The sequence below is a fragment of the Columba livia genome, chromosome 5, assembly GCF_036013475.1.
Source record: "Columba livia isolate bColLiv1 breed racing homer chromosome 5, bColLiv1.pat.W.v2, whole genome shotgun sequence".
Taxonomy (NCBI): domain Eukaryota; kingdom Metazoa; phylum Chordata; class Aves; order Columbiformes; family Columbidae; genus Columba; species Columba livia.
Genome location: NC_088606.1, coordinates 15,769,957 through 15,787,112, shown reverse-complemented (window position 1 = coordinate 15,787,112; position 17,156 = coordinate 15,769,957). Strand labels below are relative to the sequence as shown.

Below are 17,156 nucleotides of genomic sequence, written 5' to 3'. Positions count from 1 at the left end.
GCTGATTTTCTTTTCACAACCACCTGCTGCAATGGTGCAACATACTGACAAACCAGTGTATAATTCACAGTATGCAAGGCTGAAGTACCTACTCTTTTTTCTTCCAGATTTTAAAACACCAGTGTAAAGCTAATTCTCCAGACACTTCTGCTGCTGTCACACACTTGTATTCCCACCAGCCCCGTTTCAGGCCCCTGTAACAGGCTGAAGTAGTAAAAATATGGCCAAAGAGCTCCGAATAAAACCAAAAGGTACATGCCAGGAGTGCAATAAAAATCACTGAAAAAACTCATTCAACCGGTAAGAACTTACATCTTTATTATCCTGCTTTTCTAGTTTTTGTCAAAGTTTTCTCAGAGCCATCCAATATTGAATTTTCATTAAAAATAATAACAGTATAAGATACAAGGGAAAACATAAGAAAATAGACAAAATCTGTTTATTGTGAATTCTGGAATGCTAAATTGTGGAACAAGGAGAACAGAGAAGTTGAAAATAAAATTGTAACATCTAAACCATGAAAAGGTGTAAGAATAAGTGTCAGAAGTTCTTTGCAGCTATGGTGAGAGAAGGAGTTGGTGGTGTATTTCAAAAAAAGGCTGATGGTTTTGCAAGCTGGGCAAGCAAGTGTGTAGCAGCCAGGTATGTATCTCAGAGGGTTTGTAGGATGCAGAAGACCTGCAAACGCAGTGAAAGCTGAGCTACACTTTGCTCTTCAGCCCTCGCCCATCATCAGCTCCCGACCTGCATGATTTGACCAAGGGCTTCCCCTCCCGCTCCCACGACCTGGTTCTGTCCGAGCATCCAGCCTTGCCCATCGACAGCGCGACACCGAGCGTGAAGCAGGGGCTGCAAAGCTCTTCTGAGGCCTATTGGCCTCAGGGAACGGAAAAGCTTCGTTCCAGCTCAGGCTGGCAACGGTGCGGGGTTGATCCCAGGCCACCGTGTCCCCTGAAGGCGATGTGGGCCGGGAGGGAGCGCGGTGCCGGGGCGGCGGCGGGAAGAGACGTCCCACAGGTGCTGTCGGGCGGCTCGAAGCGGTCGCTCCCCGTCCCCTCCGCCTCCCCCCGCCGCGGGGGCGGACCCAGGCCCAGCCCCGCGCGGGGGCCGGGTCGCCGCCGCCGCCCCCTGGCGGAACAGCCGGCCGTGCCGCGCCGGGCAGTGCCGGGCCGGGCCGCGCCGGGAGCCGCCGGAGCTGGAACTGGTACCGGTGTCGGTGCCGCGGCCGCGCCCGCCGCTGCTGGGGGAGGCGGTGCCCGCGCCGCGCCCCCGCGCCCCGCCCGCCCCCGGCAGCAGCAGCAGCGGCAGCGGCAGCCTCAGCACCTCCGCCAGCTCCTCCGAGAGCTCCAGCGGCAGCACCATGGACCTCTCCTTCATGGCAGCGCAGGTGGGGCGCGGCGCCGGGACGGGACGGGTGGCCCCGGGGCAGCGGCGCGGGGCGCAGCATCGCTCGCGTCTCCCGCTTGATTCGTCCCCGCTCCAAAGTTGCGGCGGTGCGGCTTGGGGAGGGAATGGGGGGTGGAAATAAAGGAAAAAAAATAAAGAAAAAAATAAAGAAAAAAAGGAAAAAAAGAGACCATCTGGAATTGTAGGTACTGAGTGAGAAGTTGCCGGGCGCAGGTCGGGGCACAGCACCTGTTAGTGCCGAGCGGCGGGGCCCAGCCTGGCCCCTGCCCGCTCCCCGCTGCCCGGCGGTCGCTGGCGCGGGTGCGCTGCCCGCAGGCTGGCGACGGGGGTGGCAGCATCTTTCCTTTCCTCGAAGGCAGGCGGGAAATGGAAATCGGAGATTCGATTTTTCGGTTCTTTTCCTCCCTTCCATACTGCGTTTGTACGTGCATCTGTGTTTTAATGGGTTATCTTTGCACACAGAATCTAGCTTGGCATGTATAGAAATACTCTTCTGTTTGTATGAACAAATCGTTTAAATTGCAGCTAAGTTCTGGACTTCAACTCAAGGCATGATCGTGTGTATTGGTGTTCAATGTATTGATGCTTAATATACTGAGAAGTGTGTAACCACCCAAAGCCAAAAATCATCTTAGTGAATAGAGGAGAATGAGGTTTTTAAACAGATGAACAGTGCTATGCTTCAGGAAGTCACACACACACAACATCCATTTCATATTTTTCCAGGATAATTTATTCTGTTCATGCAGATACCTGACTGTATGTATGTAATTAGTTGTTATGTTGTTGTTGTTCAAGGATGATTTGTATCTGAGTTTGCTCTTTTGCCAAAGAACATCACCCACTACTTAGAAGTGGAGTAGGGACCAGGGAGGCCTTTCTGCACTGTTGCTGCCTCTGCACTGATTTCAGCTGGAGGTGGTTTGTGTAAACCCAATCTGATTTTTGCTGTGTTGTTCTGCTTCATTAATGCGATAGCTGTTTTCTCTTGTTCCCTTCCTAAAGTCTACTTCTGAAGGCCTGTCAGGCTCTGCCTTTCTGAAGGTAGCCATGGGCTGTCCAAGAATCTATTTCAGTTGGCGATATTTCTACGAATATTTTTTAAGAAAACCCACAAGGGAGGGGAGGAAATAATAATTTCTACTAATTTGAGGTCTTCCTGGTAACTGGAGTATTCAAAGGAAAATTTGTGTGTAACAAATCATGTTCCTAAGGTCCTTCTCAGAGTGAGCTCCCTGTGTCATCTTTTGTTCCCTAAGCGCTGAGTTGAAGTGAGGAAGGTTTTTTGTCCCTGTTGCACAGAAGCAGAGGTGCAGCACAACAGCAGGTTTTACCAGAAACTGGAGTGGTGTGTGCCAAATCTGGGTCTAGTCCTGCCCTTTCCCTTTCTACACTCTCTCTTGCTGTTGCTGTCCCATATTCCACATATCTTCTACCCTAATTCTATGCATTGGAAGAGTCACAAAGATGAGTGCTTTAGTCCTCTCAGAAAAGTTCTGTGGGCATATATGTCTTATACTTACTAAGGTTACTGGTGCAACAATTTACAATGAATAATGTGTGTCTCTTTCTGATCCTCTGGGGTTGGTTTATTATTTTCCTTTGTCACAACAAGTGACAAAGAATAATTTGGTTCAATGTTGTTTCAGTGATTTTGAGGAATTCCTTGGGTGACATCTTTTTAAGGAAGAAAAGTATTTATGTTAAAATCCCACAGCAGGGAAGGCTGCTTATGAAGTGAGATTTGTGTGTCTGTCTGTGTGTGTTCCCTGACACAGGTACAGATCTGCTGTCCCTGAGGCAGAAGAGGTAGAAGCCTTTGTCATGTTTCTTCCGTCCCCCTCTAGACACCAGCCAGCAGCATGGGGATGGGGACAAGCTGCAAGGAGGCTGGGGTACAGTTACATGCAATTTCTCTTGTGGCCCAGTACACCTTCAGAAAAAAGGACTGAATACCTTGGAGCTGCCACAAAGCCCTTTGGCTGGTGAGGGGAAGGTAGGACACAGCCAGGGCTCCTGGCTGTTTCTCCCTGCAGGGACACAGGGCTCACTGGGTCTACACAACACCTGTTTCATAGGGTATGAGGTATTTGTGTAATTAACCTTTTATGAGCTGTAGGAGAGGATTTCTTGGGCTCCTATTCTACCGAAGGAGACTAATCCAGTTATTTTGTCACTGTGTACAGCAATGCTACACTTACCTCTGCTACTCCTGTCACAGGCCTCTTGTACCTTTCTGAGTGAGGTAACCCTTTCCATTCCTGTCACCACAGTGGCATTTAACTGCCAGAGTGTCACTCCCCTAATTTAGGTATTGCTTTTCTTCAACTTTCTTTTCCCTACTGTATCTTTTTTCCTTTTTTGAATCATCTCTGTGGCATCTCTGGTGATGTGGTCCATTGAGATGACCTTTAATAAAGGATATGTGAGAACAGAAGAGAATTATTGACCTGCACGACCTCCTCCTAACCACTTTTAAAGACGCTCTGCTATCACTCTCATTAACACCCTTGTGGCATACAACAAGGCTTGGGTTTTAACTGATGAATGCCACATGCATGAATATTTTATATCCAAACAGGTAACTGAGATGCTTAATGGTGTAAAAGCAGCAGCTACTTCTCAAGTTAATTTAATGTCTACAGGATTGCTATAGACTATTTATGCTGCTATGAGTGGCTTATGTGTATTATTCTTATCACACCTTTGCACTGCTCATTGTGGATCCATTGCTAGATGACTTGTGAGACACCATAAATGATCTGGACCTTAGAGCCCCTCTGATGTATGCACAGAGACAGAAGGTATGTGCAAGTTAGTTTAACGCTTTCAGCCTTGTTGATACTATTATGTGTAATGGAAGCTTAAAATCTAGCCTAGGAGTAGTGTGTGTAGGTGAGCATATAAGGCCAGGTAATGCAATAGGTAACAGTGTCTTTCAAGTAAAGTTTTGGTGCATTTGTTAAAATGTTCAGTGGTTCAGAGTTTACAAATCTGGAAAACTGTATTGGTATGTTTACCTCTTCAGACACCTGAATAAAAGGAAACCTGCTTTCTAGAAACGCTGGATATACAGAGCTATACAAATAATGCACAGCCTTCACCATCAGCACCTCCTCTCCCTTTTTAACATCTCTGTGAGACAGTTTGTGCCTTGGAGGCCCTGAAACCATTTCATGTGCCAGCAGAAAGATAAATAAAATGCCCCCCAGCATGATATATTTGATGCTGTAGAAAGGGTAACGTTTTGCTGATAAAAATTGTTGTTGTGGAACAGGAGATTGTCAGGTAGTAATGCTAACAAATCTGTGCAGTGTAGATACAGCATGAGGGTTTGGCTGCCCAGCTTAAGCAACCACATCTGAACATCTCAGCTGTAGTACATTTATTAGCTGTGTCATGAAGAACAGACTGTAAAAATTAAATCAGTTGTTAAAATAAGCCTTTTTGCATCTGTGTGTTCATCAGTAGTCAGTTCTGCAGGCTTGGATGTCCTCTGTTCTGTTAACTGCTCTAATTGATTTTGGTTGAGGTCAGTTGTGCTAATAAGTGTGACTTGCACCTGGTTGAAGCCTATTAGCTAGTATTATTTTCATTTTAAATCCGGATTTTAATTAAAATAGTCCTGTATACCTCAAGATACTATGCCAAATATGTTCAGCCGCTGCTGAGCTGTATGACAGGCTCATTTCTGTGTGTTGCTCAGTGATTTCAGAGTGCTCTTGTAGTCTAGGTAACCTCAGAAATAGCCTCTTCTCTTGTAAGAGACCTTTGCTTCCAGCATAAAAGCCTGGGTTTGGGGGGTGCTGAGCACCAGGTCCAGGCTAAGAGCACTCAGTGCTTTTCAGCAGGGTCCGGGCTTTGCTCTCAGACACCCAGTCATGAGCTGTCCCCCCTCCACTTCTGACACACTAAAATTAATATCCATTTAACAACTGGCTAAAGCATTTCTGATGGAAGAAACTGTAACAATGAAAATTGCATCTGGGTTAATGGGAGCAGGGTTGAAACGTGTACTTGACTTGAAAAAATAGAGGTATGTAGTGAGGAAAAACTGGGAAGCTAGAGAAGAAAAAAATGATGTCATGCTCTTCAGTAGGATACAAATTGAAATGAGCTGAGCAGCACCTGCAGTCATAATGCCAGTTACGTGTTTTTCAAGATTTATGTTTGCAATTTAATTTTTCCGTAAATGATATCTGTAATATTTGTTTAATATTAAAAATTAGGAATGGATTTCTTCAACTGGCAATATTTTTATCATTGGGTAAATGTCCATACAGTAAAAGTATTGTTTTATCTGTCAGAGAAATAATAATTTCTTCTTTTACATATAGAACAGGGAAAAGCTAGTAAGAGCCTTGGGAACATGGTAATTTCTGTGGGTTTTTTGTCTCAGTCATATATAGTTTACATATGAATTATCTGTTGATTCTCCATGTTCAAAAGCTCTTTGTAAACAGCTTCTGACAATTTGAAATACAATAGGTTGAATTCTTTGTGCTTAGTTTCAAAGACTAAAAGTTGTATTTTGTAATATTGAATTTCTATTGTAGTGTTGAGGATTTTTTAAAATAAAAAAATATGGCATGCTTCAGGCACTAGGAAAACAAATGAAGAGATTTGGTACAGAAAGCAAAAATCATTTAAATAATCAAGACAATTTAAATTTAATTGATTTTGTGTTCTGTATTACTCTTCCAGATTTTCAGGTCTGGTCAGTGAACATTCAAGTCACTTCAAGCCTTTCATCGGATTGGCAGTAGTTCAGGTCACTTTCCCCAAAACAGGGCAGTGGTCCTTGTTGTACCTTGAAGAAACTCTACAGCTACCTATAACCTTGCCAGTACAAGAAGCCCAAGGCTGCCATGCCTCCACATTAAGCATATTATTATGAGCTGTGTAACTTCTGGAAAGCACTGGAATACACACAGTAAACTGAGTTTGTTTAGGACATGTTTGACTTAATACTTACATTTTCCAGAAGGTATAGACAGCCCATGTCTATGCTGCAGAACTGGTGTGTGTGCAGAGGGTGTGCTGGGACACCCAGTCACCTGACAATCCCAGATGTAGGTGTAGTATCCTTTAATTCCTTTCCTAATGAAGTTTCTGGATACTAGAGGATGCACCATTAGGATCTCTTGTACTCTGCTGTGTCAGCCCACAGGAACCAGAATGCAGGATAATTCTGCATCTGTTTTCCCACTTTGTATTCTCTATCTAGGGGTCAAGGTAACCTACAGGTATTAAAACAAAAAGGATTTAAATTTGTCATTTTGGTGGGTTACTCCCACCAAATCAAAATGGAATCCAGGCTACTTGTTAAGTGTGAGCTTGTGTGCCTATGTGCACATATGTGTCCTGAGAAAGTTGAATTCATCGCTTGCCTCCAGAGAGAGAGCAAAGTCATGCTTGTACTTAGAGAACCTGTGCATGACAATGCTGAATGAGGTGGTAATTTGGAAGCTTTGACATTGCTGGTGTAACCTTAGGGATTATTTATTTTACTTTTTTCTTTAAAAAGTGTGATTGCCAAAAAGTAATTTCTAAGCCAAAACACATGAATAATCAGGATTTAAAGATGCATGGAGCTCTCCTTGTCAAAAGCTGCCTTGATTATAATCTAAGTCTTAAGACAAAATCTCTTTGATCCATAGCATCAAACATTACTGATGTTGGTGAGGAGGATGTAGGCATTGTCTCACACGACCAGTTCAGTGCTTGCTTACATAAAGCATAATAGGGCACTGACCATTTCTCTACCAGCTCTGCTTTCTTCCAAAGGTTAAAGTCATTTGTTCTGGCATCCTTTGCTTCCCTCATAATGTCTTGACCTATAATAAATAGAATCAAAGCATCCAGAAGCTGAAAGAGCAGATCTGAGTTTTACTGAGGATGTCTCAAGGGCTCAAAGTACATGCCAGAGTTCTGGTGCCTCACTGTGGTATGGTACAGCCACAGGAACCAGATGTGTAATCCAGAAGTTGCAGAAATCCTGTTCTGTGTGCAGAAATCAGTGGTGTCCTCATCCAGGGTATTGCTAGCAGTTGAGGTGAGAACCATTTTATGGAGAAGTTTTTCTGCTAGCTACCTGGCGCAACTGTGTTAGATTTTTATTGGAGGGGTGGGACACATGAGGAATCTCTGGGTTTATCTTGTTGCTGCAGTAACTGTGCAGACTGCATTCCCAAGTCTTGTATAGCAGAAATTTCTGTGCCAACAATGCTTTTGAAAATTCTGCAGAGATTTGGGCATACTGGTTTTGTAAAGTGTTGATACTGCACTTTGGAGGAGGCTGTTGTTACATCATTGTGCTTGTAATTGTTGTGAAAGATGCTAAAAGCAGTGATTCCGGTCCACCAAAACACTTAAACACTTACTGCACTAGGAGCACATGTATACTGTTCCAGTAAAATCAGCAGGACTGTCCACTTGCTTAAAATGAAATATCTCAAAGCCTGGCACAGATGGGGCTAGAATGCCTTGCAATTCATAGGAAAACTTCCAGGAAAAGCAAGAGGAAACCTACTACTGGTCATATTATTAATCCAAGGAAGGCTGAGACTATGTGTTTTGGAGTGACTCTATTTCCATCAATTAATTGTATGAACAGTTTCTCATAGGAGCTGCTGAATGTGGTTCGAGGGAGGTGGTAGAGAAGGAAGAGAACAATGTTGCTCATGTGATGCACATATTTGCACAATCTAGTTATGTGCATCCTTGCACAGGAAGGGTTAGAAGATACTGGTAATACTTTCTTCATATTTCGTGTGCCGATTAACTCTGAGACTAATTCTATGAAGTGCTTTTTTATGTTTGTTTAGTTTTTGTTGTTTGGGTTTTTGTTGTTGGTTTTTTTTTTAGCAATTGCATGTTTTTCAGCAGATAGAGGTTAAAGAGTTCACAAAGGGAGCAGATCTCACATATTTCCATCTTTGTTGGATGTGGAAAGGACAGGCAGATTCATATGTATTAGAAAGATAAAGCAGGAGCTTTTCACAACACAATTGATGGCAGCAACAGCTGGGGTCCAATTGTACACAGAAAATAGCTGCAGATGGCAGAAAAGAGGAGGAAAGACTGAAGCAGCACTACATTCATGACAAATATCTTGCTTGTTCAGGAGCCTGGTATTTCTTTGGCAGTAAGAGTCCAATCCTGTTGTATACGGAACAGTAATGTTCGTGGCAGACTTGGTGAGAGCTGAGTTTCTGTGTAGCAACTGGGTAGCCCAGTGGTATTGAGTCCTCTGAATACATAAGCTAGAAAATCTAAACTGGTTATAATTTTTATATTTTTTTTTTTTAAGCAAGCTTGGTTTTGGCTAATCTAGACTGCATTTCTCAGTTCATTGATGAGCCACAAACATGGGGGTGGAGGTTCTGTTTCAAGTTTTGTTTGAAATGGGATGGATGCTGGCCATTAGGAAGCTAGTTTCACCACCTTCCTAGTCTTGTTCCCATATCAGGCAAAAGCCAAAAAACTTCAAATGATTCAAGGGGTTGCATGTGATTTAGTAAAGCAGCGTGATGCTTTGGTGACTGTAGGTAAACGATCAAATTACATCATTGATCGAAAAAAAACAACAGAGCATTCAAGTGAAGCACAGTGATGTGGAAAGCAGAAAATTAGAATATTAATCCCAGTAAATTCAGCAGTGACCAGCTTTGTTAATGCCCTGCATCTGTCTGCTGAGACTTACTTTCCTTGAAGATATTTTCTGTCATGAATTGCATTGCCTGTCTAAGCCAGTGAGGTCTGTTGGAGTCTTCTATCTGTTGTTTTGGCACGCTTCTTGGTTTTATGAGTGTTGTATCCTAAATGAGATTAGTGTTAATCCCTTCCACTGTTCACAGGGGTGACGATTTTTGAAGAGGTCTTTGGAAATAGTGATATCTCTCTGTTGTTGTTTTAGGTCGATACATACACAAACGTGAAAGAAAGGTCCTTGAAAACTGGTTATAATCTGATGATGGTCTGGTCACCCATCAGTGGCTTGATCCACTTCTCGTGCTGGTGGATATGTCACGAGTTGCTCCATTTACATGAAGCAGCAGTGGGATAAATGCCGTGGAAGCCATTGGCAAACACAATCCTGACATTGCATATGCAAGTTGTTAGAGCATGGGTACAAAAAGGGTCATAATAAAGTGTGTGAACACCTTGCCATCTATTTTGAAGGTGCTGAGTGTCCAGGATGTGCTCTCCTGTTCCCCCTGATGCTGCAGTGAGCAATATCTGTGACTACGTTGAGCACTGAATTGGAGAAAAACCCTTGTCCAGCTGTGATGCCAAGACCAATATGTGCCCTGCAGCTTTGGAAGGATTACAGGGAGCAGAGTCAATCCAGGGTGGAAGATCTCTCCCTGCAAATACGACCACACAGCATGTGCACAGCAGCCAGAACTGATGCTGTCAGCAGTAGTTGCTGCCCACCCTGTGTCTCGCTGCCTCGCACACCCACGTGATGCTTTCAGGTCTGTCTTACAGCACCGGCTGTTTGAAATGACACATACTCTTAGGCTGAATCTTTAGTCTTACTATTCCAAAAGCTGAATTCCATGCTCGTTGTAGTTTCCAGAACCAAAACCTGTCAGGCAGCAGCTAGTTAGAAAACATTAATGTTACAGTTGCTTTGGAAAGGTTCAATGCCTCTTTGCAGTAGGCTGTCAATTCTTTTTGTTTTGCAAAGCAATTATCTCCAGTTTTAAAACACAAAGCTTTTAACCTCAGCTGGTTCTGTTTGTTGTAATTTTGCTTGTAAGCCTTTCAAATACCAGGAAAGGGGAAAAGTCCAGGAATGAGCTGTGCATGGCCAAAACAAACCCAAACTTCCATCAACTTCCACTGTGACTTTTATTCCTGCCACATCACCTGGATGTGCATTTGCAGAACATGGGAAGACGTGCTGTGCTGAGTCTTGAGACGCTGGGTTCTGGGACTGATAAAAGCTACCAGCCCCACAGAGTCACTGCATGGAAGGAGAGAGAACAGCTGTGTGTCTTGCTGATGTGTGGAAGTGTTGAGGTGCATATTCAGTGAAAAAAAAGCAACAGCTGAATTTATGAGGAAGTAAACGTGTTAAAATGTAAAGTTTTAAAGGATTTTTGAGTGCAGCTGAACCCAAGGACTTGAAGCAGCTGATCACACTTAAATTCTCTCAGCCCCCAATTAAGTGTAGCTTAAAGTGCGTGAGTAATCCTCTGAACTACACCTCTGTTTAAATGAAGTATATAATTAAGTGCCTTGATAATCTGCAATAAGTGGCAATGCATTCTGAGGTATCATAATAGCTTTTCTTTAAAAGTGAGCTCCACTTGAAATAAAGTTCTTTGTCTGTCTGTCTTTCCCTGCTTGTAAGTTTTTCTAACACTTCTTGCGGATTTTTCTCCCACCTTTTCTCTTGGAAGGAGAACGTTTTATACACACATACAACTCAGGTCTGCTATCCTTTTTGGGTATCTTTTTTTCTATGTCTCTCATATCCTTCATCCTTACCTTTTGTAAATTATTTAGGTGCTATAGCTGCATCAGATGAAGTCCAAATCCCACAAAGATTTGAGCTTGGATCTGGAAGACGAGAGCCAAAGAGCAAATATTTCTTCTATTCAGGAACAGGAGATGAAAGTGGACCAGAGCAGCAGACTACAATACAGCCACTGAAGGTGAAAGTGTAGTAGAAAGAATGAGTGGCAATAGATGTAGAACCTAAACCCCCAGGAATGGAAATGTCACTTCTGCACTGTTTTGTGATGAGGTTTTTTCACTCTTGAGCTGGAGCAGGACAGCTTGCAAACTCAACTTGAAAAGTTCTGAATTCTCTTCTCGAATTCTAGATGTTGAGCCTGGCAGTCATTTGGGAGAAAAATATTGAAAATGCATTCACACTCTTCTCTTTTTGTCTGTGCTATGATATCATTTGCCCCACAGATCCAGAGGAAAGCTTTATTGAATATGAGGTTATTAACATTAATGCATGGCAAATGGCTGTTTGGTGGTAGAATCCAGGCTGTGAAATGGTTCATTCTGTGTTGGTCTCTGAGCCGTGTGATTAAACATGCTGTGAAACTGTGCAGATGGGCAAGGCAGTGAAATCCTGCACTGATTTGTTGTTCAGGGTGGCAGATGTTTTATTCTCTTGATGTGTTCTCTGGCATTTCTCACAGACGTGAAACAGAAGCGGAAGCAATTGAATCGCTGTGTTCTCTCTCCCGTGTTCTCCAAGGTAGTTTTGCAACTCATTTCTTCTGTAATCTTATATAGTGTGAGAAGAGGTATGCACCTCCTGACTTTTACAACTGTGCTTTACACTTTCACAGGTAATGTTCTTTACCCAGCCAGCTATAATTTTCAGCATGGGTGGTTTTCATGGTGCATATCTTGCTTATTGGTTTACCTAATATCCTTAACAGAGCTTTAAAGATGAGCATTTGAATGGCTAAATAAACAATCCTGCCTCTAAAACATTTGTCTCCTGACCTCTGGTCTGCACAGTATGCAGCCAGCAGAAGAGGAGGGCATGGAGAAGGCTGAAGAAAACATGCTGACGTAAACAGCTGTCTAGGCTGCCACAGTAGCAACCCCTTGCTGTTCCTCAAGCCTTTGGGTACCAACATGTGCCACAGGGGATGCTGAAGAAGTGAAGGGAAGTGGGAGACAGCTAGTAAGAGTGGTTGTGACCAAACTCTGATGTCTTCCTTGAGCATGCAGCATGGCATGATTTGAACTGGTGTAGAGAATGGTGGCCAGCTTTTGGGAGCCAGTTCATTTTTTCTAAGGTTGTTGGCTTTGGAAATGGCAAAGCCAACGATTACTAAAATTCTTAAATTCGTTTCTAGAGGAGAATAAATGGAATTAAGAGAGCTTCTGAAATGAAAGTAGGTCTTTTCTTGCCATCTGACCTTTGCCATTAGAAAGCTAATCACATAGGTAAGGCTAAACTTACAGAGTAAAACTAAGCAAGAGTATAATTTTATTGATACAAACAGATTCAATAATTTTTAGTGTTAGATTTTTTAATTAAAAAATAAATTATTCCATACCCTGTGTCACACACAGGCTAAGAGTGTAATTCAGCTGGATTCTACCACATCCATACCTTTTTAAAAAAAATCTGTAACATTTAGGGTATATGAGTGCATCTCCATGCTTATTCTAGGGATCTCTGGAACCCTACAATATAAGTGGTGGTCAGGTATGTGCTGTCAATTTTGGTGAGACATGACTGAGACCCTGCACCCAAGCACTGTCAACATCTGTGATGCCTACACTATGTCAAGCAGGACTGTGGCATGACCAGGCAGGAGAAGGACTGGGAGTGCTGTTGCACATCTGGGCTGGGCCAGCATGGGCATGTGTGCTTGGGGTGGCAACCAAAAACAGTACAGCTGTGTCTGTTGCCTAAAGGTGGCTCCAGGCTACTGCTGTATTTCAGGATTGTTGCCCAACTGCTACGTACAGCAGTGGCTTACTACTTACTTGCTTCAACTTCTGACATGATCTTTATTCTCATAAACCTCAAAACTTCTTATGAAAAATGGAAATTTTCACCTGCAAGTAAAGGATGCAGAGAGACGGGCAGGACTTGGTGCTGATGCCACAGAGGAGATAAGGGTCTCTGGGAGAACTGATTCCCAATTTGGCACTTCCTCAGTGGGGAAGCTTAAAGTGTCTGTGGGTGGCAGAGGCAAAGCAACAAATCCTTCTTATATCACATGTATGTAGTCAGGTGGCCCAGAGGGTAATGCTCAGAGCATCCCTTGAGTTCTTCTGGATATTGATGAAGTTACAGCTTTAAGCTTATGACCTTGGCTTTCAGTACTGGATTCATAACTATCAAGCTCTGAGACTCTTTTTTTCCAACTCTGGTGTCATTTGCTTTAAAATTAGTCTAGTGGGTGATCTTAAAGTTTGGAAAACTGAGACTGTCAGACTCCTCACCATTTCAGTAAAGCTTGAACAGCTGATAGAATGGGCTGTGCTCTTCCCCAAAAATAAGCAGCATCTCTCTCAGTGCTGATTTTGACAGAAACCCTAGCATCGGTTTAAGAGTAATACAGTATAACTCTTTGCCTGAGGATCCTACTATGCTCCTGTCAGTCCTAGTAGCCATCCCATTCACTGCCTGTCTGTCAGGAGGAGCAGAGAAATGACAACAGAGGAGATGCTACGGCTGTCACACCTGTTTACAGATGCTCAGTCACTGATGTGAGAATAAGCAAACACGGTATTCATGCAGTTGCATGGTTAGCAATTTATTTTTAAAATAAGTCACTTGAAAAATACAAAGTAAAAAATAGCTCTGTCAGCACTGTCAGTGCAATTTCCAACCTAGTGCTTGACCTGAGGGTTTCCCTCTCTTTCTGTTAATTTAATGTAAGAGTTAACGTAAAGACTACATCCTTACCTGATGAAAGCACATATTTCTCCTCCGAGTGAAGTTGTACCAAGATGGGATGTGGCTCTCCAAATGCAGGAACACACTGATTCTTGTCCGCTGCTGCCATTTCATTCCCTGATTTTGTTACCCGCTCTGCAGTGATGAGTAACCATCTCGCATGTAGGCAAGTGATATTTATTGTAAAAAGGCTGGGTGAATTCATGGTTGAGCAAATGTTTAAAGAAATAACAATTAGAGATAGATTTCCTGTTTTGTTAGAAATCACTGAGGGGGGGAGAAATTTAAAATGTAAACACTTTCTCTTTGATAGCCAAGAAACAAATGCTCGAGCTCATATTTTCCATCATCGCATCCCAGAAATGTGGGCATGAAGGAGACTGTAATTAATGGCTGTATTTAGTCACTAAATCTTTATTCAAATCAAACAGTGGCTGACAGTGGACCACTTCTAAACAAAGCAGTAAATCAGGAAAGTTGACAGGATTAACATTTGTAGTCTGTTTTTAAGGCTGAAGTGGAACAATCTCGGATAAACAGAAGGAGGGCGAGATCCTAATAAGTAACCCACCCAGAGACATAGTATTTGGGGGACATGGATGTTGTGCTCTGGTTTTCCTTTTGTCTCTGTTTCCCTTCTCAAAGCTGTGGAGGGGACCACACAGAACAGGCATCTCATGGCAGGACCTGTATTTTTGGCTTGGAGATGAAAGCACTCATCCCTTGAGTGTAGCAGATTGGTTACACATTCTGATCATTGGTAATCGCCCCTGAGCAGCTGGCTCTTGGAGACTACTCCAGTACAGTGGCTGCTGCAAAGGGTTTTGGAATCAGGTGACCTACAGTTATTGTTCCTACTGGTCCTGTAGGATCTCACCTATTAGTCTGTTTCTGAAATATGTGGGAAACAGTGTGACTCTGTATTTATAAACTCAACATAGATGGCATTTTCAGGGATGTGACCTTAGAGCTGCAATAAAATATCTCTTCTTTGTTTCCTATCATTTTGGGAGGCTTCTGCAGCTGCCACCTTGCTTTACTGTGCTGCCACAGCCTTGCACATGATTCCTGAGTCGCAGCAGCACATGGCAGTGCTCAAGTAACTCTGCCTCCATTTGACCCTCCTTTGCCCTAGCTCTGTGTGATGGTAATGATGTTCCTTTCCTGCCTGCCTCATCAGCTAGTAGCAAATAAGCTGGGTGGTTGTCTCTTAGAACTGCTAAAGGGTATATTTATTCAGTAACTTATGTGCTATGTAGGATCCTGTAGATGGACACGGTACCTCCTGATTTCGTTCCCGCTGGTTTATCAGTAGCAGAGCTCTTTATTTCCCTGGAGGTACCAGACTGTAGCTTTGAAAACATAGCAGTCTGCATGTTTGGGTTTTTGTTTCTGTTTTTTTTCTCTCAATGTTTTTTCTCCTGTTTTTCTAAATAATCATAAAGCAGACTCGCTTTTGTGAGTCTGGGGATTGCTGGAAATAGCCCTTCAAGAAGCATAAATCCCATTAATATTTCAAATGTGCTACTATTTTTTTGCTGTAGGGGCATTTATTTCATATACAATCTTGACAATATTTGTTTTTGTAGGTCCAATTGAAATGTGGACTGTGCTGACCAAACTCAGGACTGGATTTCTGTTGTGGGAAACATCAGCAAAACTCTGACTCCTCCAGAATCAGATATTTTTTTTTTTCTTTATCTCTTTCACAGAAGCAACGAGAGAGTCTCCAAATATGTTCTTTGGAAAATGTGATGAATTCACAAATAGAAAGATTGATGGGGAAAAATTGTTGTTAAACGGCAAGTGGCAAAAGAGTGGTAATGGCATATGTGTATTCACATCATGCAGACTTGATGCCTACCAGTGGGAGCCCACGCACACTTTTCTCTGTGCCCAGGATAGCCTCGCAGTGACAGGATTGCTGCCAGACCTTATTGCCACTGACAGACAAGGTCAGCCCTGGCCATATCTCCGGTGTGCAGGAGCAGACATCTCCCCACTCGTGTGTCTGGGCAGAACAGTGGCCTCTGAGCATGGAGGAGGGTGTGGGGAAGGAGGAGCAGGTGGAGGGTGGCTCTGCTCTTCTGCTCTCCATCTGCTGCTGCCCACACGCATGGCTGACCTCATCTGCCAGAGCAGAAGAAAGGGCTTTATTTGAAGAGCAAAAGAGAGGCCCAGGAGAAAGGGTGTTCGCAATACAGTTGCTCCCATGTGTTGTTAAAGGGACTCCTCAAGTCCACATCTCTGTGTGTGAGTATTGAGCGCCTGATGCTGAGGGTGGCCCTAAAGCATCAGTGGGAATAAACGCATGCCTTGCCCAAGTGATGGGCAAGATTTCCAAGAGAAAACAATGCATGTCTTAAAATTGTCATGTACCTGAGACATATAACAGTGTTGGAAAAAAATACACAGGAATCACAGGCAGATGTAAATGTGAGTGCAGTGCCCACAAGCTGCTCAGCAACAGCAGTAAAAAACAAATTAGCCTTATTAACCTGTGGAACGAAAAATACAAGCTGAGGAAAAACAAGTGAGTGATGAGTACACTGTACTTCGTCAGGATGCAAAGCAAAATGAGAGTCCTATGAAGATCTGGAAACCTGAAATGATTAACCAACAAAACAAGCTATTGTTTTTCTTCTTAGTCTTTGGCCTTTCCATTTTCTGTCTCAGTTAGTTTCCTGCTTTCAAATGAGGACCATTTATATCACAGATAAAGCCTTGTGTCAACCATCTTATCCATCATTTTGTGTTTTCTTTCAAAATCTCATCTAATTCGAGATGGCCTGCAATGACCTCTTCCATTATTCACTTTTTAGATTTCAGAGATGCCTTTTCCCATATATCCTCAACCTTTCATGTAATTTCTCACGTGCAGCCAAGCTGCTTTATTGTTGTGGGTTTTTTTTGTTTGTTTGTTTGTTTGTTTGTTTGTTTGTTTGTTTGTTTTTTGTGGTTTTTTGTTTTTCTTTTCCTGGAATACCTTCTGAAAACCATCCCTTTTAAAGTTAGTAAAATATTGGGCAATGGCTGGACTGCTGGTGCCCTTAATCTTCTACTGCAGTTCTGTCTCATTGCCATCTTTGCCCTTCTCCCATCCCTTTGTTCTTGGGTTTTGATTGTGAACCTTGTTATTTATCTTTGTAGTTCGTGTGGGAACCTTATATTTAACCAGAATTATTAGTCTCTAGAGTCAGAGTAATAAAATGAAACATTTTTGAATCACAGGTACTGGAGTATTCAGCCCACTGAACACAGTTTTTAAGGAATTTTATATTTTCTCCACATCTGTGGAGAAAGCTAGTGTACCTGTATTGCAATACATTTATCCGTGTATGTCTGAAAT

The 17,156-nt window shown here is 42.9% G+C and overlaps 1 protein-coding gene across 1 annotated transcript in view; it reads left to right on the top strand.

Annotated features, from left to right (window-relative positions):
• The first annotated feature begins 517 nt into the window (after positions 1-517).
• Positions 518-17,156, top strand: part of C5H14orf132 (chromosome 5 C14orf132 homolog) — a 43,929-nt gene continuing 27,290 nt past the window's right edge. The window contains exons 1-2 of the mRNA XM_065065807.1: positions 518-642; positions 958-1,387. Of these exons, the coding sequence (XP_064921879.1) occupies positions 518-642; positions 958-1,387 (555 nt within the window). The remainder of the gene's footprint in view (positions 643-957; positions 1,388-17,156) is intronic.